General features: G+C 38.2%; 1 protein-coding gene across 3 annotated transcripts in view; it reads left to right on the top strand.

Moving 5' to 3' along the window:
* The first annotated feature begins 247 nt into the window (after nucleotides 1-247).
* Nucleotides 248-26,013, top strand: part of Igsf11 (immunoglobulin superfamily member 11) — a 160,844-nt gene continuing 135,078 nt past the window's right edge. The window contains exon 1 of one of the 3 annotated variants that reach the window (XM_021263276.2): nucleotides 248-560. In XM_021263276.2, the coding sequence (XP_021118935.1) occupies nucleotides 509-560 (52 nt within the window). In that variant the 5' untranslated portion in view covers nucleotides 248-508. Of the gene's footprint in view, nucleotides 561-3,296; nucleotides 3,318-26,013 lie in introns of those variants that run through there. The other 2 variants (XM_004835677.4, XM_087215843.1) reach the window with 2 other exon arrangements.

The following is a 26,013-nucleotide window of genomic DNA, read 5'->3' as shown; positions in this document are numbered from 1 at the left end:
AATGGGACCCAAAAACTGCAGCAGAAAAGACGTTGGCTGTGATGTAGGCTGCTAGGTCACCTCGAGGGGGCTCTCTGGGGATTTGGCGGACACCTTCCGTGGCCGAGCGGTTCCTAGCGGGAGGCACCCTGACGCCCGTGGGAGGGGGTCGGCCCCAGGCTCCTTGCGCCCGCACAGGTGGCCCAGGCAGCTGCGCGCGCTGCTCCGCGGGGGCCGCCAGGCGTCGCGCGGGAGCCGCGGTTGCCCTGGAGACCTAGCGGGCGAGTGGGCGGCGCGGTGGCTAGCGGGGCCGCGGCCCGAGAGCCGGGCGGGAGTTGGGGGAGTGGCTCCCCGGGCTCCGGGGGCCGGCGGGCCGGGCAGCGCGAGGTGGCCCGGGCACCTCTGACCGCCGCTCCGCCGCGGAGCTTCCGCGTCGCTTCCGCGCGTCTTTCGTCCTGGCGGCTGGGCGGCGGGTCGGGAGGACCGGGCTGCCCGAGAGCCCCAGGCCCGCCGCGCCTCGGCTGCCGGCATGACTTCTCGGGTCTGCGGGCTGGCGCCCCTGCTGCTGCTCTCGCTGCACGGTGAGTCCCCGAGCTCGCCCGCGCGGGCAGGGATGGGAGCCCACTTCCCTGCGGGAGCGCCCCGTCCCCGTCCCCCTCCCCGTCCCCGCCGCCCGCGCCGCACAGGTGCTCCGCTCCTCCGCAGCGCCTGGCTCACCCTGGATTCGAGATAACGGAACTCTCGCACTCCGTCGTCCAGCTAGAAACAGTACATAGAATCAGATTCCCTTACCCGAGACTGCTGGAGAACTTCAAATTGAAGCTTTACCATAACCTTTAAGAAGCATGCGCACGCTTTGAAAATATTTGTTGTAGAAATAATTCATTTAATGTGGTGCATTACGTTAGAAAACAGTTATTTACACTTTAGCTTCATGTCTAAAGGAATTGTCTCGCAAAATACACAGACTGTAACAGCACTAGGACACCAAACTGATCTTTGTTTCTCGTTAACGGTTTAAAAACATTTATTATTAAAATTTAATTTCCCACTCCAATTTTTCTTACATTTTCTTTTCTCAGGATAGCCATCGTAGGAGACTTTGATTTTCACCGTATAAACTGCAGTCTGCTTTTGTGTGTGCTTTGTGCTGGGGATCAAGTTTTCTCTCCCATTTAACTGATTGCTGAGGTTTACTGAGATTTATGCTGAAGGGTTTTCGCTAACCCTTTTATTTAACAAGCAGGTTTGGTGATTTATAGGTTACTATGGTTAACACTGTTTCTTTCTGGAGATACCAGTATTGTTTCCAGTCATTTTATGACCTCATTTGAACTGATTATATGCCTGGTAGATTGTGAGGTAACCCAATTTCAGTCAGTTTAAATTGTACAGATTTATTAGGACAGAAAAGAATATCCAAACTTTTTGTGTACCTCTTCTGCAGCAGCTAGTGAAGGTATAATCATCATAGTTATAGATAACTTTCCTGGAGTTCAGTACGTATATTTTTAGTGACAGTATACAGATAATAAAGTCACATCAATGTGTACATTTTGTGAACTTGTGCTTCCAAATTAATTTTGTCCTGTTACCATTTCAGTGGGCCAGTGTTTTCTCTCTATTCCATTTCTTTCATGTGTGTATAAGAGAATAGTCTTTTTATTTAATCCTTGAGCATAATTGAAAACTTTATAGATATTACCATGAGAAGAGGCTCAAAGTTTTGGTAGAAAAATCTTGTTAAACATAATATATTACAATATATTTTTAGTCTCTTTTTGTAAATAGCATTTGTGTAAAGTTTGTTTTTGAATTATTAGGCAGTACTTTTAAAGAGTTGATGTAATTCACAGAATCAGCCTTACAAGGTCATCTGATTTGTTCTTTTGCTTTCAGCAGAACTATTTCTAAGCCATACGAGAATGTTTTTAAAGGCTTACAAGGACATTTCAGCCTTTTTGATAATATATTCCATAGAGACACTTTTTACCCACAAAAACGTGTTCATTTGTTTAACAAATATTTACAAAGCTACCACTCTGTGTGTTTGGGTATCTGGTGGGGAAAGGGAGTAGTGGAGTAAACAGATGCATTGGAGTTTTTCTGCAGCCCTTTAGGAGTTTTCAGTTTTAAAGTGAGCCGTGAGCATGCACAAATAATTTATAAAGCAGGGAATATACAACCATGATTACAATGCATGATTATGGTGATATCAAGGAACGTTTTATGAAAATGTTGTCTTTTGATCTGGACCTCGAGTAGAATTTGAACTGCCCCATAGTAGGGAGTGGCTAGGCTTCTTTAGCCAAAGGAAGCCCCTGAAAGACAGATATGAAAGATAAAGTGCAGGCGTATTCTAGAAGAAAAGTTAACTTCTGTATCATTCTACCAGTGGACTAAAAGCATCTAGTGTTTCTTATACTTTGATTCCTTGAAATAGCAAGTGACATTTGAGAAAATTTATAAAAAGAAAGAAAAGACCATATAAAATGAAAATAAAAAACATTAACCTTCTAAATGGCACTTGAAAAAATTATTGTAAACTTCAATACCTTAGCTGTACATTTAATTATGTAAATACTTTGGAAGGATTCACTTTTTAGTAAAAATCTGTGGTTTGACCTACATGGAAGGTTACAGCTACTGTATGAAAATTTTAGAGAAGACAACTTTAACACATCATATATTCAACATGGACTGGTCAGGAAGCAATGTAAATATTAAATCACCATTCATTTAAAAAAATGTTACCCTTAGAACTGTTGTCAGTCCCAAAGGTAATGATGCAGTAGGTGGAAGGGACTTTCTTGTTTCTGCTCCCCCACCCCAACCCATTAACAGCAAATGGCACATTTTCAAATGTGTTTTCGTACTTTGATAATAGAAACATTTATAATGAAAAGTCTCCTGTGAGCCTTCATACTTAAGCCGTGTGATTTAGTGTCAAGGGGCTGAGCTGATGCACAGGACTCTAGTGCAGTAAATGAGACAAAACAAGGGATTGGCAGTACCTGTGGAGTTGGGAGAAGCTTGGCAAAGTTGTTGGTGTTCTGCTAAAATTCTCTTCTATAACTAGTTTATTTGGAATAAGGATTTGAAATCTGTTGTTATCTGGACAGATGGTCGCAATTTATACTCAACCTTTTAAGTATTTTAAGCAATTTGAGGTGAGAGGTGGGCATTTCTAGTCATTTGCAGTAGGCACAGACACCTCACCTTTCTCTTTTGTTCCAGGAGTACTCGCTGGCACTCTTGAGAGCAGCAGCCTCCTGACCATCTGGAGGATCTGAAATTCTCTCCTGCTCATACTTCTGGGAGCAACTGGTTTAAAAGAGGTTGTCAGTTCTTGGGTGGTGTTCAAAAAGCCATCTGATTAGAGTTTAGTCTTAAAAGTGGAGCGTTAATTAGTTTACTCATGGGTTAAGCTTATCTTATTAAACTGTGGGAAGGATTTTTTTTTTTCTTTCTTGAAAGTTTGTGTAACTGATCCTCGTGTATCAGATTTGCTGTCCTCTAAGGAAGAGACCATAGTAGCAGTTTACATTTGCAATGGTTTGAAGTTTTAGAAAGTGAAGTCAAAGAGAGAAAATGTAATTGTTTCCTAATTTATAAATGATAGACACAACCACTGATCTGCTACCAGTGTATCATTGCGATTATCGGAGACAGAAGTGGTGCAACTGTGCCTCATTCATGTATTAGAGGAAGAATCATATTTTAATAAGCATCACTAAAATTAATGTGTTTCCAGTATAGGATTAAACCAACACACATTTGCCAATGGGCACAAAGTCTATTCATTCAAAAGTCCTTTGAAAAAAACCTACTTAGTGGTTTGTTTTCATTTACCAGTTAACTTTTTTGAGCTTGAGAAAGAGAGAGAGAGAAAACTAACATTAGAGGCATACTTTTACTTAGAGAATTATTGCTGGTAAAGAAATTTAAATCCTAGAGTGCTGAGTTCAGGAAAATCTTGCATGACATTGAGTACTTTGGAAGAATCTTCACCAGCTGTGAATCAGTGATTTAGGGCTGGGGTTAGATGGTTAAAGTGTAATAGATGTGTGGGATTGGAAAGTCAGTGTAGTTTTTAATTCAGGGTGACAGATATGTAATAGCACAATATGACATTGTGAATTCAACCTTAATGTAATACAGTTATTTCCAGGACAGTCTAAAAGGAACTCATTAGTCCGATACTTTAAAAAATTGTAAGAATTTTAAATCCAGGCCAAAGTTGATCACATAAATGGAAGCATAATAAAGTCCTAACTTAGAAAAACCCTTTCCCCACCGTTGCCCAAAGTTTGATTGTTCATATGTAAATTCTCTTTCCTGTGTTCTCAGTGTTGATTAATGTTGATTTTTTCTCTCCTCTTTCCACCATTACTTTTCTCTCCCATTTTAGAGGATTTTTCTTTTCTTTTTGAGTAGTGTCATATTCTTCTAAGAAAGTAATTCAGTCATTCCCGTTGCTTCCAGTTGTTATTCAGCTCTACTTGTTGCAGAATTAATTCAAACAAACAAGCAAAAGCCATGTAGAGCCAACCAGGCAGACCCAGAAATCACCTTAGAATGTGGGTGTTGGTGGAGTGTGTGGGAGTGTGGACATAGTTATTGCTAGCTATTGGCTCCTTATTCCATGACTAGCTGTGTAATATAGATTTTCTCTACTTGTAAATGAATGTTTACAGATATATAGGTGGTACTTCTGTGTTTTTGGGTTACTTGAAAAGAGTTTTGTGTTTTTCTTTTTCAAAGAAAAATTGGGTTTTTGTTTGAATTTTCTTTTGAGAGTGATGTGACTTTGTCAACTGCAACGCATCCTTAAGTTTTAGTATATACTTTGTGGAAGAGATGATAGACATCTATTTTCATAGCTTTAAAAAATATTCTATGACTTGTTTAAAAGTTTACTTAAAAATGTATCACTCTTATAAACATTTTAAAGTTGATTCTTAGCTTATCTGTAATCCTAAAACTTTGACGCTGTCCTTCTTTGAAATATTTTTTTTCCTAAAGAATTCTGAAGGTTTTGCTTTATGTAGTTTTTGCTTTATAACCTTTCTGTAGGTTTTGCTTTATGTTTTTATCTCAAGCTGTTAGCATTCCATTGTGAACCTTGAAGTTTCTCATTTCCGTATCTGGTGTATGTATTCTTAGGCTTGAGTCCTGTATGTTATAACTAGAAGTCAAAACACAGTAGTAATCTAAGCTCTTCCTCTTCTTCTGCACATCGTTGGAGATAATTCTTTAGAAACAGGAGCATTAACTAAATTAGCCCCATGTGGGAGACATCATAACCTTCTGCCAGTGGAGACTGGCCATTATCTTTCCTCCCGTTCCCTTCCCTTCTCTTGAAGTTTACATATTTACATTCATAGTTTATGCCAGCTATGATCTATACCCTAATAAACTGTCATCTCAGTTTGCAGTGTTTATGATCCTTCCAGATGTCAGAAGTTATCTCTTCATAGTTGACTCCCCAATCATGAACTTAAGATAGTTTAAAAACCAGCGGCCAGCACACATTTATTATGGTTCTGGACTATCACTAACAGTTATATAGTCTCTGCCAGCCCCCATTGGCAAAGATCATTTGCCAGAACACAAAATACATGGGAAGAACAGAGACTGCAGTGTGGCAAACATCATTTATTGTGATGTTAACATCTGCACATTACGCTGGCATTTAAGGCTTTTACTGGTTAGGAAAGCTTGTAGTACAGTTCACTTAACGCTTGTTGGGTAAATAAGATTGCTATCTCTGATCTTGTTAGCCACTACTTAAGAGAGCATGCAAAGCATTTGAAAATGTGTTTAGTATACTGCAGAGATCCTCAGACTTTCTGACAAAAGGTTATTGGGGCCGGGGAATTAGCTCAGTGGTTTTGCTGCCTGCTGCGCCTGCTGCGCAAGCCCAAGGACCCAAGTTCAATCCCTGGTACCAAAAAGAAAAAAAAAAAAGGTTATTGGGTCTCTAAAGATTATTGAGGCTCTCAAAGAGCTTTTGTTTGTGTGGACTATGTTTATTGGTATTCACCATATTAGAAACTGAGTGAGAACATTTAAAAACTGATCTACTTACAATAAGAGAATTCACTAAATGTTAAATAAATGAAATATATTTATGACAAGTAGTGTGTTTTTCCCCCAAACAAAATAATATTAGTATTGCTGTTGTGCATTTTTGGAAATCTCTTAAATGTCTGGATATTTGCCTTTGTATCCCATTTATTATGATATGTTATTTTGATTTTGTTGAAGTGTATGAAGACTATCTGACCTCATACAGATATGTAATATTTTTGATAGCATTTTCAAATAATTTTGGATATTCTTTGATATCCTACCAAAATATGATATGTGGCATTTTCTGAAAGATTAGTTGCAATGTGGAATAGGAAACCATCCAGTATTTCTTTCTCGGTATGTTAAAATCTATTGGTTTGTCTTGTAATTTGAATGGTCCTTTTACCATGCATGATTTTTGAAATATTATATGTTGGTCACTGGAAAACATTGATTCACTGTGTTAATATATATCTTACGTATGTTAATCTCTTGTAGAATATAAAAAATTTTGTTTTGTTAACATCACCACTGATTTCATCAGAACATTCTTCCAGCATTGTGAAGCTATTAAGCTTACAGTATCAAATAACAGAGTTTTCCAAAATTTTAATATTTGCTCCAGTTTTATAATTGGCAATAAACCACTGTTAGTTATTTCCCTTGCAATGATAGTATAAGGTTGTTCAGTTTTGAGAAAGTGTCTTTCAGATTGTTAGATCTGAATGACCATAATCTGTTTGTAGTTGTTCTTTCAAGTCAGCCTGCTGACCTATTAAAAATGGTTACAGGTCCTCTTAGCTTTGAGCTCACAGGGTCGCACTAGTGCTGTGATGTGTAGTGTACGTGGTTAATGTTTTATAATACCCATTCCGTGACTCAGAATATTAGAAAAATTCAAGACTTAGTAAAATCATTGTTAGTGCCCCATCAAAGGCATTCTTTAATGAAGCTGGATTTTCCTTTTATTTATTTATTTATTATTTTAAAAATTCTTTTATTGGTACATTTTAGGTATACAGTACATTTACATTTCTCATTGGGAACTTGTACCTTTACATGATGTATCTTGATTCTTATTTTTTCCCCATTCCCCTGCCCTCCCTTCACCCCTCCACCCTTCCCTATTTACAAAGACTTTGTTTCCATTTTTTCCATTTCTCATAATTTTTCCTTTCCCTTTTTTCCTTTCCCCTACCCCTCCCACTTCCCCTACCCCTTTTGGATTTTCCTTTTAAACTGTAAGTGTATAATAGTGAAGGCTACAGTGACTACTTGTACAATTTAATGCCAAGGCCCTGATCTGTGATAAAATGTTCGGAGTTTCACCCACCACTGCTTCTATATCTTCAGTGCGAATATCAACTCAGGAAAAAAAGCATATGGAACTTTGCTATTGTTAAGAAAAGTAGTTTTTAACCTATAAAGTTTCTTAAAGGATCTGGGGAGCCCTGTGGGTCCATCGAGTATGCTTGAAATGTCAGTGTACTATAAAAGAATATAGAGTTTTAAAAAATTGATTTAGAGGCAAGTGGGCATACAATTAATATGTAATTGGGAAGACATTCAATAGTATTTGCATGCATAATTTAAAAATAAATAATGAACTCATTTAAGGTTTTACTTTGTATTATAATTTTTTAAATTTCAAAGGTAAAACATTCTAGGTTTAAAAACTCAAACAGTGCAGTAATGTGTAAGAAGTGACTCATACCTTGCATCTACCCTCCCAGGCTTACTGTGCATGTTTTCAGGCCTCTTTGAAATCATGTTTCTTTTAAAATTAAATCATGGGATAGATATTGTTCTACAATCTATTTTTAAAACAACAATTTCATATAGGTATCTTACCACATCTGTTATGTAGGTGTACCTCATTCTTTAGTACCAGTTCAGTATCTAATAGCAAGTATATACCATAATTTATTTAGCTGTTTCCCTATTGTTGGACATTTATGTTGTCTCTAAGTTTTGGATATTGATATTATAGTGAACATTTTTGGACATAAAACCTATACATTTGTATAGTATTTCTGAGTCCATCTTGTCCAAGGTGAATTGTTTGGATGTACACATTTAATGTTCTGGGGGAAACAGCAGCATTGTGCAAAAGTTTCTGGGGCTTTTATAGTCAGACATACTGAGTTTGAATTCCTGACTGGCCATTTCTCTGCCATAAGACCTTAGGAGTATTATTTAATACTCCAAGCTGGAGTTTATTTTGTAAAGTGGAGATGGTTTTTCTCTTGTGTTGAAAAGAACGAAGTTAAATGAAATCTGACATCTTTATAAAGTGTCCTGCATAGTGCCTGGCATGCAGCACATGTTTAGTTAACAGCAATTTTTGTTGTAAGGATCTTCCCTAATTTAAGCCAGGAGATGAGAGTTCATCCAAGACATAGCCACCTGGGCATATCTCAGGTAGCAGTGCTCCAGGCCTGCTTTCATTTGCAAAATGATTGTGTTAAATTAGGTAACCTCTTGTTCACTTTCAGCTTTTGCCCTGGGAATCTTTTAGCCTTGGGAGACATAGTTCCTAATAGTATGAATATTGGTAGTAACATAAGCAGCAGATATTATATGGCTGGATATATATATATATATATATATATATATATATATTTTTTTTTTTTTTTTCCCCTAAAATAGTTACTTGACTTTCCTCTTGCCCGCCTCCCATCAATGTAATTAGATGTTATGATGATTTCTATTCTAGGAATTAAAACGATCATCATCTGTTGTAGATTATAAAGAGTGGTTAAAATATGAGTAATATTTGAATTTTATTTTAAAACTGATATTGGCTCACTTTGGTGAAGGCTACATATGTACGTCTTTTTTCTTTTAAATCCTTTTTATCATGGACAGATCCTCTATGCTATGAGAGGGTCAGTTGAAGCAGGCCATAAATGTGGTAAATATCATATCTGTACCACAATCAGTGTCACCCATCCTTTTACTTGATTTCTGTGAACTTTCTCAGCATTTCTCTGATAATGAATTTTCTTTAGGCTGGCATAGGGGTCTACATTTAAAAAAAAAATTTTATTGGTACATGGTGCCTACATTTTATCTCTTCTAGGTTACACAAAGAATACAGCTATTTTATTAGTGCTGTTATTAAAACGGAAAAGTCCACAAACTTTAAAAATATTGCAAGTTCTATTAAGGAAAATGATACTTAATCTGAAAGCTCTGAGAGATGTGGTTAGGGCACATCTTCATTCTGATTTTCTGTCCTTGATAGGTTTTGTGGCATTGATAGTGTTCTCCAGCTGTTCTTTTTGCATTTTCATGAGAGAGGATATTTTTATACAAATCCATGTGGTCTCTAAAATGGGCAGTTAGTCATATTGGCAGGACTAAAATAAAATTCCAAGATTCATAAATTCACTGCCTACTATGTTGTCTTGTTAACTAGAATCCTTTATTAGATCATCAAATTTTTCCTAAAACTAAACCACACTGATAAGAGATGGTTCTTGGGCCTCAAAATAGTTATAGCAACTTAAACTTGATTCACTTTTATAAAAATATTTTCTGGATTGTGACTTTTTATTCTTCATTTTTTATTTCCTTGCCCTCAAGCAAGATATGCTTTAGTTGCCTGTAACTATTTTGGGGACTAAAATGCATTTTGATCAATCTGTACCTGTGTAGTTTCAGTCTTAACATTTGCACTTATCTGGACAAATAAGTTGTGCTCTTGTGTGCTGCCTGTTCGTTACAGTAATTGAACTCAGAGCGCTGAGTTGTATTTCTCTCTCTTTTTTTTATTGGTACATTTTAGGTTTACAATACGTTTACATTTATCATTGAGTGCTTGTACCTGTACATGATGTATCTTGGTTCTTATTTTTTCCCCATTCCCTGTGCGCTCTTCACCCCTCCACCCTTCCCTATTTACATAGTTCATTTCCTTTTTTTTTTCTTTCCTCATAATTTTTCCTTTCCATTCTTTCCTTTCTTCATCTCCTCCCACCACCCCTACCCCTTTGGACCTTTTCCTGTTTCAAAGTATCAATTATTAGTTACTAATCCTTTTAATCCTTATTTACACTCAGTTTCTCACACTAGAGAAACTGTTCAGTATTTACACGTGTGTCTTATTTATTTCACTTGAGTATGGTCTCAATATGCATTCATTTATCTATAAATGACTCTAGTTTCTCATTCTTTATGGCTGAGTAGTAATCCATTTTGTGAAAAAAACCCCACATCTTCTTTATCCAGTTTCCAGTTGATGGGCACTTGGGCTGTTTCCAAGCTTTAGCTATTACAAACTGTGCCTCTATAAACATGGATACACATATATCTGTGTGGTATGATTCTTTTAATTCTTTTGGGAAAATACCCAGCAGGGGAATAGCTGGGTCAAATGGGGCCTCCAGCCCTAGTTCTTTGAGGTATCTCCACACTGATTTCCACAGTGGTTGTACCAGTCTGCACTCCCACCAACAATGGAGAAGGGTTCTTTTCTCTCCACACCCCCACCAGCATTTGTTATTGGTTGATTTCTTGATAGCAGCCACTCTTTCTGGGGTGAGGTGGAATCTCAGTGTTGTTTTCATCTGCACCTCTCGAATGACCAGTAATGTTGAACAATTTTTCATATGTTTATTTGCTGCTGTTACTTCGTCTGAGAACTGTCTGTTCATTTCAGATGCTCATTTTTGAATTGGGTCTTTGAATTTAGGGTGTCTGATTTTTTTCAGTTCTTTATATATTCTAGATAGTAGCCCTTTGTCTGAGTTACAGCTGCTAAAAATTTTTTCCCACATTGTGGGTTGTCTGTTAGCTCTGTTGGTGGTTTCTCTTGCAGTGCAGAAGCTTTTTAATAAGATGAAATCCCAGTTGTTGATTCTTTGTGCTAGTTCCCATGCTACTAAGGTTTTGTTCATAAAGTGTTTTCCTATGCCAGTATCTTCAAGAGTTCTACCTAACTTATCTTCCAGCAAGTTTAGTGTTTCTGTCTTAATATTTAGATCTTTAATCCACTTAGATCTTAGTTTAGTGCATGGTGATAGATATGGGTCTAGTTTTAATCTCTGACAGGTTGAAATCCAGTTTTTCCAACACCATTTATTAAAGAGGCTATCTTTCCTCCAATGAGGGTGGTTGGCTCCTTTGTCAAAGATGAGGTGACTGAGTATGTCTGAAGTTGTTTCTGCATCTTCTAATCTGTGCCACTGATCCTCGGGTCTGTTTCTTTGCCAGTACCATGCTGTTTTTTATCACAGTAGCTTTGTAGTATAGCTTCAAGTTGGGTATTGTGATACCCCCAGCCATGTCTCTGTTGCCCAGAATTGCTTTTGCTATTCTAGGTCTCTTCTGGTTCCAAATGAATTTTTGGATTGCTTTCTCTAGCTCTGTGAAGTATATTGTTGGAATTTCAATCAGGATTGCATTAAATCTATATAGCAGTTTTGGAAGTATGGCCATTTTCACTATATTGATTCTTCCTATCCAGGACCAAGGGATGTCTTTCCATTTTCTTATATCCTCCTTGATCTCCTTTTTCAGGGTGCTGTAGTTTTCAGCATAGAGGTCTTTTGCTTCCTTTGTTAGATTGATTCCTAGATATTTCTTTTTTTTTTGGATGCTATTGTAAAAGGAATTATTTCCTTAATTTCTCTCTAAGTGAGTCTGCTATTTGTGTATAAGAAGGCTATTGTTTTTTGAGTGTTGACCTTATATCCAGCTACTCTACTGAATCTGTCAATTAAGTCTAGAAGTCTTTTGGTAGAGTTTTTGGGTCTTCGATGTAAAGTATCATATCATCAGCAAATAATGACAGTTTAACTTCTTCCTTTCCTATCTTTATTCCTTTCATGTCTTTCTCTTTTCTAATTGCTGTGACTAATATTTCCAGAACTATATTGAACAGGAGTGGTGATAGTGGGCATCCTTGTCTTGTTCCTGATTTTAGCGTCAAAGTTTTCAGTTTTTGACCATTTAGTATGATGTTGGCTGTTGGTTTTTTATAGATAGCCTTAGTCAGGTTGAGATAAAGACCTTCTATTGCAATTTTCTGTAGGGTTTTTATCATGAATGGGTGTTGGATTTTGTCAAATGCCTTTTCTGCATCTATTGAGATGATCATATGGTTTTTGTCCTTGACTCTGTTAATATAGTGTATTACATTTCTTGATTTATGAATATTGAACCATCCTTGCTTCCCTGGGATAAATCCAACTTGGTCAGGGTGTATGGTCTTCTTGATGACGCTCTGTATTCTGTTTGCCAGTATGTTGTTGAGGATTTTTGCATCTATGTTCATTAGGGAGATTGGCCTGTTGTTCTCTTTTTGGGTTGGGTCTTTCCCTGGTTTTGGAATCAAAGTCACACTTGCTTCCAGGAATGAGTTTGGAATCCTTGCTTCCCTTTCAATTTCCTTGATGAGTTTAAAGAGTAATGGCGTTAGTTCTTCTTTAAATGTCTTGTAGAATTCAGCAGTGACGCCATCAGAACCTGGGCATTTCTTTGTTGGTAAATTTTTTACTACATTTTTCAATTTCATTCATTGTAATTGGGGTGTTTAGAATTTCTATATCTTCTTCATTTAACTTTGTCAATTCATATGTATCTAGGAATCTGTCCATTTCTTCTTTGTTTTCCATTTTATTAGAGTACAGGTTCTCAAAGTAGGTATTGATGATCCTCTGGATTTCTGCTGGTTCTGTTGTGACTTCCCCTTTTTCATTCTTAATTGCATGGATTTGAGTCTTTTCTTTCCTTTTTTTGATAAGGTTGGCTAAAGGTTTATTGATTTTATTTATTTCTAAAAACCAACTCTTTGATTCATTAATTTTTTTGTATCATTCTCTTAGTCTCCATTGCATTGATTTCTGCTCTGATCTTTATAATTTCCTCACTTGTGTGGGCTTTGAGTTTGTTATTCTCTTCTTTTTCTGGGAGTTTGAGGTTCTGCATTAAGTTATTTATCTGAGTTCTCTCTGTTTTCCTAATATGGGCATTCATTGCTATGAATTTCCCACATAGAACTGCTTTCATTGTGTCCCATAGACTCCTGTATGTTGTACTGGCATTATCATTTACTTGTAGAAACTATGTAATATCTTCTTTAATTTCCTCTGTGACCCATTGGTTGTTCAGGAGGTTGTTATTCAATTTCCAGGTGTTTGTGGGAGTTTTGCAGTTTCTCATGTTATTGATCTCCAATTTTATTGCACTATGGTCTGATAATATACAGAAGGTAATTTCAATTCGTTTACATTGACTTAGACATGTCCTGTGAGCTAGCATGTGGTCTGTTTCGGAGAATGACCCATGTGCAGCTGAAAAGAATGTGTATTCTGATTTAGTGGGGTGGAACACTCTGTAAATATCTATGAAGTCCATTTGTTCAATAGCTTGGTTCAGTTCTAGAATTTTGTTGTTAATTTTTTGTCTAGATGATCTGTCTATTTGTGATAGTGGGGTATTGAGGTCCCCCACTACAATTGTATTAGTGCTTATTTGGTTTTTTATGTCCATTAATATTTATTTTGTATAGTTGGGGGCATTCGTATTTGGTGCATATATATTTAGGCTTGTCATCTCTTCCTCTTGAATTGGTCCCTTCACAGGGATGTAGTGACCATCTTTGTCTCTCTTAATTAGTTTTGATTTGAAATCTACTTTGTCTGCAAATAAGATTGCTACCCCTGCTTTTTTCTGGGTTCCTGTCACATGGAGAGCCATTTTCCATCCTTTTACTTTCAGTCTATGGATTTCTTTTTGAGTTGGGTGTGTTTCTTGTATACAGCATATTGCTGGATTTTGCTTCTTAATCCATTCTGTCAGTCTACTTCTTTTGATTGATAGATATTGACTCATCTTTGTTTTATTGTTGTTGGCTCTTATTTCTTTTCCCCCCTTTCCCTTTAGTTTCTTACCTTGCCTGGTGGCTTCCTTCTGTTGGGCCTCATGGAGTTGTGACCTTCATTGCCTTTTTCTAGGATATTGCTTAGAATTGTTTGGAGTGCTAGTTTGGTGTTCATGAAATTTCTCAGGTGTTCTTTGTCATGGAAGTATCTAATTTCCCCATCGATTTTGAAAGATAATTTTGCAGGATACAACAGTCTCGGTTGGAAGTTATTTTCTTTTAGGGCTCGAAATACTTCACTCCAGGCTCTCCTTGATTTGAGGGTTTGTGTTGAGAAGTCTGCCATGATTCTGATGGGCTTTCCTTTATAGGTGATTTGTTTCTTTTCTCTAACTGCCTGTAGGATTTTGTTCTTCTGTTGGGTTTCTGGGATCTTGACTATCATATGTCTAGGTGTAGATTTTTTTTGATCATGGCTGGGTGGAGTTCTATATGCCTCACTTATCTGTATGTCCAGTTCTCCTCCTCTGTCTGGGAAGTTTTCTACTATTACTTCTGTGAACAGTTTTTTTTAATGTCAATTGTACTTTCTCCTGTTTTTCGTGGACTCCTATCAGTCTTATGTTATTCTTCTTTGCATCATCTAGCAGCTGTTGAATTGATTTCTCATGGCCCCTTACTATTTTTAAGAAATCTGTTTTCATGGTCCTTCACTGCAATCCTGTCTTCTGCATCTGATATTTTATCTTCAGATTCTCTTAATCTGCTCTGCATGCTTTCAGTGGAGTTTTTAATCTCCAGAATATCTTTTTGAATCTGTTTCATGGATTCCATTTCTTTCTTATGTTGAGTGATCATGGTTTCCATTTCTTTCTGATGCTGGGCATTCCTGGCTTCCAGCATGTTTCTGAGCTCATCTATTTTTTTTTATCAGTTTCTGTTGTAGAGCCTCTAATCATGTCTTTCACTCTGCTCACCATCTCTGTAGTTATCTGGGAGATTATTTTTGCTTTGAATTTTTCTAGAGCCTCATTCATCTGTTCTGTTATTTCCTGTGCTATCAGTTCAGGGTGTCCAGGTGGTTGATTATCAGACTTTTGCACCTCATTTTCCCTAGGAATTGCCTTTTGTGGGGTGGAAGTCTGGGTTTGTGACTTGCTTAAATGTCTTCTCATTTTTTTTTTGGTATTGTCCTTGGTTTAGTTCCTGGGTTGATATTTTGAAGTTGTTTATTGTAAGTATCTTTGTTGCTGTATTTAAAACCCTTATGGAATGATTGCTTCTCAGAGGTGTCTTCCAGATATAGCTGGTCTTTAGGTTTTAAGTCTCTAATGACTCTGAGGCTATCTCATTTTCATTATACCAGGAAGGAAAACTGTTTAGATCAATCACAACACCTTAGCCCCAGTCATACAATCAGCAACACCATAGCATCAAATACCTCTTAGAGAATGACAATTTGTGGTAGTTATTAATCGATCACCTTTAAAAAATAAAGGGCCTCCTTCAGGGTATGTCTCTGCTGTCACAATAGACAGCGAGGGCAGCAGTGTGCCATTATAAGTCAATGAGTCTCAGTAAGCTAGTCCCAGACCCATGAGATTCAGGCAGATTTCTGGTTGCAAGTCCCAAGTTGAGCTCCCTGTCCTCCTGCAGGGTTGCACTCTGCAAGTTTCTACTGCAGGTTTCAGCTGCTTTTCCCTTGAAGAAAGTCCAGTTTCCGATGGGAGCTGATGATCCCTCCAACTTACTAACCATGGTGGTCTGGTGTACCTTTGTTGCAGAGATTCCCTTCACTTTTCCAGTGGGCTTGTTTTCATCAGGGAGCCTGAGACAGGCGCTCTCTCTGTTGTTCACTTCTGCCGCTCTGTACAATGGCTTTTATTTCCCTCTGTGCCTCTGTACTGTGTAACCAAGTAGCTGCACAGCCAAAAGGCCAGAGGCTGGGGTGGGGTGGATGGTTGTTGGAGGTGCCCGTCGAGCAAGCTGGAGCAAGCAGGTCCTGGTCAGCCTGCAACCGCTCCACCCCTCCCAGCTCCATTAGGCTGGTGGGCCTCTGTATTTCTCATTAATAAGAACGTATAATGTTGAGGGGGTGAGGATTTAGCTCAGTGGTTCCGGTGCCTGCCTCGAAAGCGAAAGGTTCCGAGTTTGATCCCCAGTACCAAAAAAAAAAAAAAAAAAAAAAAAAAGTATGTTGTGAGTGACAGGAAGCTAGACCAGTAAGGACTCTCAGAGCCCTTTAATTCCATAATGTCCTTGATCTGATGAAGCAGCTCAGTAAATCTCTTCACAATTTCCATGACCAAGCCATCTGCCTGCATTAAAATAAATCAAATCTGCTTACTCTTTCACTATATAACAAATAGTCTATAAACTGATGATGATGAGGTCCATGAACACAAAAATAATTTGCAGTCTTCAGCACTTCCTCTTGAGTTCTTGCTCAGATCTCTCAACAGTGGAAGTTGGCCTGGCAGCTCTGTGCTCCTCCAGAGTAGAGAATAGTGACGCTGTGAATTTTCCCAGCTGTGGCAAGTGAACCAATTCAGCTTCCCATGTTTCAACTTTGAAAAACCTTTACTTGACCTTCTACTTCATGTATATTAATTTGGCAAACACACACATGTATTTATTTCATTTTACTTATACGCTGTGTGTGTGTGTATGTGTGTGTGTGTAAACAGCAGACAGACTGAGTTTGTGTCTGCCCTGCTTCTGATATTACCTGGACTTGGTGACTGTGTCATGTGTGGCAGCACCATGCTGTCAAGTGCTTGATCAGCCATGGCCTGTTTAGAGGCAAAAAGTGTTCATTTTTTTTTTTGCACCTGAAAACCACCAAGTCTCCAAAAGCTTTCTTCACAGCTATCTTACAAAATCTAATAACCTTATAAAAACTTCCAGCAAACTAGGTATAGAAGGGCATTTCATTAAACTGATAAAAGGGATCTATGAAAGTTCTATAGCTGACAGTTAGTGGATATTATATTATATTATATATCTGAAAAGTTTTTTATTTTGCCATCTTATTGAAACTTTTGTGTTTGTTTGTTTTTGAGACAGGGTCTTGCTCTGTAGTCCAGGCTGGCCTTGAACTTCCAGCCATCCTTCTGCCTCATTCTCTCAAGTGCTGGGATTATAGGTGTGTGCCACCATAATTATTGGAAAAATTTTTGACTGTGAAGAACTTTAGGTTGCTTTTTGTCCTTTAAAGCATTAAGGAATTTTCTCCAGTGTCACGTACCTTGTGTCTTTCTAACAAGAAGGCTGCTTTCTCTTTACTTTTGATTCTCTGTATATGTAGGTATTTCTTTTCTGGCTACTTTTAAGATTTTCTCTTTCTCTTTTTCACAGGTTTTAAGTAATTTGGTTGTGATGTGCTTTGCCTAGTTTGGGGTTGTTTCTTGAACTTGGGTCTCAGTTGAATGTCTTGTATCTATGAGAGTTATTTTTCATTTTATTTGAAAACTATTGGCCATGATATCTTTAAACATCTACTCCTTTTTTTGTATGTGGGGAGGACTTCAGTTATGTATGCAACTATCCCAATGAAGTTGTTTTTGCCCCCTTACGGTTTTTATTTCATGTTTTAGTTTTAATAGTTACTTCTGTCTTCAATTTTGTGCATCTTTTCTTCTGAAATATCTAATCTGCCCAACTCTTCTTCATTACATTATTCATCTAAGAAATTGTAGTTTCTCTCTGATGAAGTTTGTATTAGTCTTCATATTTTCTGTATGTTTACCTCTTTTCTAACCATTGGGAATGCAGTTAATATAAATATTTTAATTAATGTAAATATTAATGTTTTTGCCTACTAGTTCCATCATCTGTGATGGTAACATAATAATGACTATGAATACCCATGGATGGCCTTAGTCCCAGGTTCCTGGGAGGGAGACTTTAAAACTTCAGAATTTTCGGGGTTAACAGAAGTGACTTTGTTATTTGTAAACCCCATGGATCAAGCCTGAGTTGACATGAGATTTCTCAGAACGGGGACAGTCACCAGAAAGACCAAGTCTTGCTAGCGGACACAGCAGACAAGATGTGTGCGTGTCCCCTAACCTGTGTATATGTACCAATTCAGAGATATTTCTCCTTGGGACTAGATATATCTTACTGATGTCTGCAACACAAATCCATTACTGCATGGATTCTTCTAGTCCCCACCCCTCACTTATTTATAAACTCCCAGTGCAAAAGTAAGAAAAAAAATCTGTATCCTATTATCTGCCATCTATGTACTTAACTATTTAATTACAGTATATATTTTATAGTTGCATCAGAATTGTGAACCCATGGCTTTGTAAAATACCTTTATCAACTACAGTATGTGCTTATGCACAATTCCTTTGTCTTTAGTCTAACACACTGTGCCTATTCCAAAGTTACTTACATCAACACTTTTCTTATTATTTTCTTCAACAAAATTATTTTCTATGATGTAATATGATTAGATTCAACAGAAAGCCTATAACCATTTAGCAGTAACTCCCAATTTCTACCTTCCTTTAGTCCCTGGTAACCTCTAATCTACTTAGTTCCATCTGTAAGAATTTTACATGTTCTAGCTACCTCATGTAAGTGGAATCATAAAATGTTTATCCTTTATGTCTCTTCCTGTCCTGCTCTCCTTTCTTTTGCTAGGCATCAAACCTAGGGCCCTGTGTGTGCTAGGTAAGTGCTGTCCGATTGGGCTACATCTCTAGCTACATGAACAAGGGATTTTAGTATGTAATCTGATCATTTTGAGGGAGGTCTCAGAAATTTTAGGCTAAATTTAGTGTTGATTTCTGCCTCCCAAGAGGGCCTTAGAAGATGTTCTTCAATTTTCCAATACAGTATTGAGAACTCATTCTATATGCACCACTGTGGGTTATACAGAAATAGTCAGTGTGATGCCTCGTTTTAAGGAACTTAATACATGTGTAACTGGAGTTGAAATTATGTATACCTGTAGTTACAATTTGAATATTTATATAAATAAAAAAGGAGTAATTGTAAGATACTTGTTAGGATTATGTGAGGAACTAGAAATGCAGCTATGTGGTTGTTTTAATATCAAGTGGAAGAATAAAGTCAGATATTCAAAAGTCTTGTGTACTACCTGTGCTTGATTTCACCCTATATTTGAAACACAACACTTTTATTTCTCATGTCTTTACAGTTTTTAAGCATAAAAAGCCCTGAGAGTCTTTTGTGTTCCAGGAATCTAGGGGTAGAACAATGAAAAAGGAGCAGGGTCTGTCCAGTCTTGAAGTTTAGACTAACTACTGTGCTTTTGTCTAAGAGAAACACAGTTCATCTCCTTGTGGTGTAATGTGTTACAGTAATAGTGTGAATGAATGTTTTCTCTTGCCTCACTCTCATTCTTGTTCTCACCATGCCATTTGATTCCCCTGTTAATCCAGTTCTCGGGTTCTGCATGCAGTGCAGCTGGCCACTTTCAGGATTTGCAGGAATGATGGCATTGGTGGTAGCAGGAAGCACGTGGAGCCTCAGGAGTACTCCATGCCTCAGGACCCATCTGAAGTGTGTAAGAGACTAAGTAGTGTCTATGTGTCCTGGTTAAGGGACTGTTAGAGGCTTGAGGTTAGAAAGAATTCGTTTGTAGGAATTTCAAGATCATTGTCTTACTCTGTCCTTGTTACCATGGATTGTTTTATAAACAATGGAAATCTGCTTCTCATAGATTTGGAGGCTAACAAATCCAAAATAAATGTGCTAGCAACTTCTGTGTCTATTGAGGATCTTCTTCCCAGTTTGTAGTCATTTTGTTGTCACATGTTCACATGACAGAAGCAGCAGAGGAGCTCTCTGGGGTTTCTTTTATTAGGACCCAAATCCCTTTCACTAGAGCCTGACTCTATGACCTGATCACCTTCCAGAGGCTCCACCTCCACATAGCATGACACTGAGGATTAGGTTACAACATATAAATTTTGGGGGTGAGTGCAGACATTTACTCTGTAGCAGTCAGAGATGAATGACCAGGGTCACAGTATGAAGGTGAGGACAGGACATGCTTACCACTATTCCAATTCAACAACAGCAGAAAGAGCCCCCGCAGAGGACCAAGCCTACTACTGGTTCCCTGTCTGGAAGGAACTTATCCTGATACTCTGTCTGTTGCAGGGGGAAATGACAAACCAGAGCACTTTGTTTTGATAGGAGAGCCAGTTCTCCTCTCCTCTGCCTTGGAGAGGCAGTGATACAGTAAGCTACTGTCTTACAGTAATACAGGGCACAGAAAAGAAATTTGAATGACTGAATGTTTATCTGAGACATGCAAAGAAACATTGACAGATTACAGTATTTGAAGAAGATGTTCAAAGTATTGGACTAGCCAGAGATGAGCAGATTATACTGAATTTAGACCCCCTTCTGAGTCCTGCCACCCATCTAGTATGGGGATGGATTGGTGAGGAGGGGGTTTGTGAGAAGTGGTAAAAAGATCATATCAGTTTGAGAGGAAATAGACTCTGCTTCTTTGCATATGCTTATTTATTAGCGAAGGAATGTAAATTTACATGTGGCCATTCTCTTGATGCAGTGTGATTTAGATGCATGTCTAGTCCCACAGAATCTAGAGTCCTCATCTGGCCAGATGCACCAGTCTTGAGCTCTGTCCTAGTTTTTAAGTAAAGCTGCTATACCAACATGGCAGCAAATGTGTAAGCAATTGCAAGAACTGTACTACATTGCTTTATTGAATCTCAATAAATGATCTTTTCTTTCAAGAAAAGCCTCTTTATTTGCTTGCCCACTTGGAGTGCTTTTTTTAAATACTTGGATTTGGCAGGCTTTTTCTGATAACGCGGTGCCCACAGTGTACTGAATGTGGTTAAACAGCTTGGAACACTGGAGTTGAATAGGCTTTGTGCACATGTGCCAACAGTGGCCAGCCAAGTCATCCTGCAACCCATGCCAGCTCTGATGAACCTCGGTTCTGCTGCTGCCACCACCTCTGCATGCCTCTCAAGTTATACACATTTCTTCTGCTTTTACTGTCACAAATTTCAGGTCTGGATGTCAAGTTGTTGGGTACTCATTTGTGCCATGCATTGCTGGGGATTTTATGTGTACTTATTCATTAATTCCCAAAATAAGTTAAGCATTAGTCTTATTTTCAAGTGAGAAAATTGATGATGCACTTACAGGGTAGAATGAATTTGAGTACCTGGAACTAAGTGCTTTAAAAAATAAGAGAAATATAGGAGATGCCAGTACTGTGTCATGTTCAGACATCAGCAAGGGTTACATTTTCATTTCTAAAGTTCCATTTGATTCTTTGGAGGTTTTGTCTCCATTCTAGGGCCTAAGAATTTGAAAAATGTTTATAGCAGCAGTCCCCAACCTTTTTGGCATCAGGGACAGGTTTTGTGGAAGATAATTTTTCCACAGACTGGGGATGAAGTTGGGGGAGGGAGATGGTTTTGGGATGATTCAAGTACATTACATTTATCATGTACTTTATTTCTATTATTATCACATTATAATATATAATGGAATAATTATACAACTCATCATAATGCAGAATCAGTGTGAGCGAGCCCTCTGCTTGTTTTCCTGCAATTGGATGGTCCCATCTGGGGGTAATGGGAGAGAGTGATGCCTGAAGTGAGCTACTTATGTCCAGTCTATTCTGTAATGTTGTTTTGGTTGCTGTCACTGCAGAAAACCCTGCTTTACAAAGCGACCACTGTTGCCTTGTTGTCCATATTGGTGGACTTGTCAACCTGGATGGCATACCATGGTGACTCATTAATCTGAACAGTTCTACCTAGATACCCTTTGCTATTTCATCAGTTCATCTAGTTAATTGCTAGCCAAAGGACGAACACATGCCACCTTTGGAACTATAGCCTCTCCTAAAAGTTTATGACAAATGTTTTTAGCAGCAAGGAAGATAAACTTTTCATCACAATAAATATAGGATGTTGGAAATGGAAGCAGGCTTCTCAGTGCTTGTGTGGCAATCTCAGGATATTCTGCCTTTTTAATCTAGAATTTATGGGGATTTGAAGTTGTCTCAAATATACTTTTAAGGGCACCTTTATTTGTGATCTCATCCTCTTCTAGAATGGCTTATTAACAAATGGGTTTGTAGATCCATTCTTTCTAATTCAGATGTCTTTTGTGGTTGAGAAGTAATGCTTCAACTCTTTTGAAGGTGATCTTGTATCAGCTGGGAGAAAGAAGGGCTTGGTTCATTCTCTTTCTCAGTCTCTGCTAATGTTTGAAACATGTCAAAAATCCCAATATTTACTCATTGCTCCTTTAATTCCAGTGTGGCTTTGAATGCAGTCATTTTATCTGTTGATTTGAACACAGTTGTCATTCTCCCTTAAAGTGACAGATTGAGTTCATTGAGTAGGTTGAATATGTCACACCAATTAGCAAGTTTTGTGACCCATTCTGTGCCACTGAAATGTCTTGTCAGTAGTGACTGTTTTTTTTTTTTAAAGAAATCTCTAGAGTGATTTTCATAACTCACAAACTCTGGCCAGTGATTCACCTTTAGAAAGCCATCTCATTGCGTAAGAGAAGAAGATGTTTGTGCTCTGCATCCATCTCCTGGAGCTGCATGAACAGACATGACTCATGGGCATGTATTTTAACGTGGTTGATAATTTTAATGACATCCTGCAAAATTTTGTGATGTTTTTGGCTAGGCATTTCTCTATGGATGACACAGTGAGTAGACTCACATTCACAAGTGACCTCTGACTTGAGTGAGTAGTAAAACCAGAAAGCTTTCTAGCTATGGTAGCCCCAGAAGGTCATCCAGTCATGGCAGCTGCTCTGACCATGCATATTCCAAGACAAAACAATTCAGTTTTACCGATATATAATCATTCTATGATTTGAATAGTTCTGCAGCTGTGGTATTGGTTGGCAACAAAGGTGCACATAACAGAGCCTCATGCCTATCCTCTTGACAGCTATATTGCACAAAAACAAGCATTGTTGCTTTTAATGTCAACATTGCTGAATCTGTCAACCTGGATTGCACACCACACTGACTTATTAATCCTAACAGTTGTGCCTGAATATTCTCTACCAGATCAGTTCATCTAGTTAATGTGCTGGCCAAAAGAGGAACACATGCCACCTTTGGAACTACAGCCTCTCCTAAAAGGTTATGACAGATATCCTTAGCAGCAAGCAAGATCAGCTCTTCACCCTTAGTAAAGGGCTTCATAGTTTTAGCAATGCATTTAGCCACTGAGGGTGATGCTCTTAATGTAGACACATTTGATGAAGTGGTGGCCTTCAGTACTTGTTTCTGTTCTTTGTGTTCTTGTTTTGTGTCCACTCCAGAGCATTGTATTTTAATGGTGTAATTTAAGGGTGATTGGTCTCCATGTGACAAAGGTTTCGTGGCTTCCTTTTGGTGTCACCACGTATTATGCAAGGTGGACTTGGAGAATGTGACTCACTTGTGGCAATGAACTTGTAATTTAAGTACGATTCTTGGTATTTTCTTTGAAATTCAGCTTTCTTTCTGTTGACTTAGAGTCTTCTCTTGTCTCATCATCTAGTTTTCCCCCTTTTCAAACAAACTCTCCAGTGATTTTTGTTTTTTACTCATTTTGGCAAGGGTCAACCTGTGGGCTTAGCAAAACTATAACTGAAACAAGTGTGCAGTACAGAAAAGAGGTGTGGATGAAAGTGGTAAATAAAATAATGGTGGACCACACATGGTATAAAATAACTATTGGATACTGACTTACAGCCTGACAGTTTATGCAGTATATAATTTAAGTATATCACCTTATTTACCACTGCAAAGCCTGCCACCAGATGCAGCTTGTCACTTGCCACAATTGATATGTGTGTAAACAGTTACTGTGTATGTGTAAGCAGTTGATGTATTATAGGTTTTGATATGTGTGCAAACAATTGATTTATTATGGTCTCTGTACAGTGAAACCTCTTTGCTAATGTTAGTCTGTATTTGCAGCCACTCCCCAGTGCTAGCATCACTGCCTCAGCTCCACCTCAAATGATCAGGTATTAGATTCTCGTAAGGAGTGAACAGTCCAGATCTCTTGCATGTGCAGTTCACAGTAGGGTTTGTGCTCCTATGAGAATCTAATGCTGCCTCTGGTCTGACAGGAGGTTGAGCTCAGGCAGGAATGTGAACAATGGGGAGTGGCTATATATAGATGAAGCTTCACTTGGTTGCCCTCCACTCATCTTTCTGTGCAGGCCAGTTCCTAATGGGCCACAGACTGGTGGTCCTGGGTTTGGGGACACCTGGTTTACTGGAGCTATAACTCATCATATAAAGACCTTTAGAACTCTGAATATTGAAAAGCATTAAACATTAAGCACTGTGAAATTTGAAGCACCAAACTGTATAGCAGGAATGAACAAGTATAACTAATTTCTGAGTCTTCCCCTCAGGAGGACCACTTTCTCCTACCTCTGTTTTAGCTTTGGTGATCTGTACATATCTGTTGGTAGTGCCCATTGGGAACACAGCACTAGCCATGACAGTATTTAAAGTTTTATTTGCATTTGTATTAAGTACATAGGAATACTAGAAGATTGATGTTATTGAGTTTAAAGAGGAATTGTTAAAAATTACTGTATTTATATGTTTTGGAGATTACTGGTCAACAAGAAATTGTGCTTTGTTGGCTGGGGATTTAGCTCAGTGGTTCTGGTGCCTGCCTTGCAAGCACAAGGACCTGAATTCGATCCCTGGTACCAAAAAAAAAAAAAAAAGAAAGAAATTGTGCTTTGCAATGTATTATACAATGCAGGTGGATGAAAAGACTAAAACTTGATGCTTGACTGAGTTTACAATTGTAGAGGACAGAAGGGGGAAACAATTTTTGAATGCCTACTAGGTATTACTCTTTCAGTTTGGATTATATAATTAATTTTCAATACACCTCGACATTATTACCATTTTATAAATAAGGAAAATGGTGGTCAGAAAGACTAAATAAGGTCATATAGCTCATTTATTTTGATTTCCAAAACCATCTGCCTGTTTTAGGAAACAGAGCAACAAAATATAATTACTTCAGTTTGAAATCTCTCTTCCTTTTTTGGGGAGGGGGAACCTGGAAAGTAATGCTTGTCTTTCAATACCTCGCTTGGATATCACTTCTCATGTGCAGTTTCCCCCAGAGTTAGCCATTCCTTTCCCTCTGTCCATGTAACTTTGTTCACATTTTACCCCTTACCAGTTTACTATGATTTATGCATGTAACTATTTAACCTTCCTCTTCTTTTCTCAGCCAGTGCTTAATTAATATTTGTTTCATAAACAGTAAGTGATAATTGTATAGTTGAGACTAGATATGAAACTGGATAGGTGAGCCCAGTAGAGTGTTGGAGGTTCTGAGTGGTATTTCTGCTGGCTCATCAGAGGCCACACACACCAGACTAGGGCGGGGGGCAGGGGATGGTGTCAGAAGTGTTCACATAGAAGGGAGTATTGCTGGTTCCTGCTGGAAAGTTATATGTGTTAAATTTGGATGACATATTTATTTCAGCCAACTCTTCGTGGTATCTCTTTTCTTTTGTTTCCTCAAAATCAATTATCTGTTGGTAGCTATGGTAACTCATCTGAAGATCTATTATGTGTATAATCTGTACACATTGAATTATTTGCTTCTGCATTAAACATCCCCCTGTATAGTCAGTAATACTATGTTCTTTTCCTTCTGGTGAAAATTGACTTTTCCTTTTAGATTTCTGAAGATAATTTTTTAAAGAATTAAGAATGACAGTCTGATTAATAAATTACCATAAATGGCCATCATCTTTGTCACTATTTTTTGTGCCATTATTTCCTCGTATTGACATTAGCAGTTCTTATTTTGAGAACCTTTGAACACATGACATACACCACCCTGGTTTCTCTAGCATCTCAGCTTCCAGGACCTCTCATCCTCATTCCCAATGCTGCACACCTCCCTCCACTCTTTTCTGGGCCCTGATGCACAGTGCAGTACCTTTTGTGCCTCTTGCCTGGCTCTGGTCTAGCCAGTTTACCTCTGTGCTTTCCCCTCTTCTTTTCCCTTGCTGTTGTTTTAGCTGCTGCTAAGCTGTTCAGCTCGGCTGGTCTGAAGGGTCTGGTCTCAGACTGGATTTCTTTGTGT

Source organism: Heterocephalus glaber, unplaced genomic scaffold (genome assembly GCF_053883595.1).
Source record: "Heterocephalus glaber isolate CG9 unplaced genomic scaffold, H.glaber_assembly_v1.0 deba00000122, whole genome shotgun sequence".
Classification (NCBI taxonomy): Eukaryota; Metazoa; Chordata; class Mammalia; order Rodentia; family Bathyergidae; genus Heterocephalus; species Heterocephalus glaber.
Note: the sequence above shows the minus strand (reverse complement) of the source record. Positions and strands in the feature narration are given on the sequence as shown.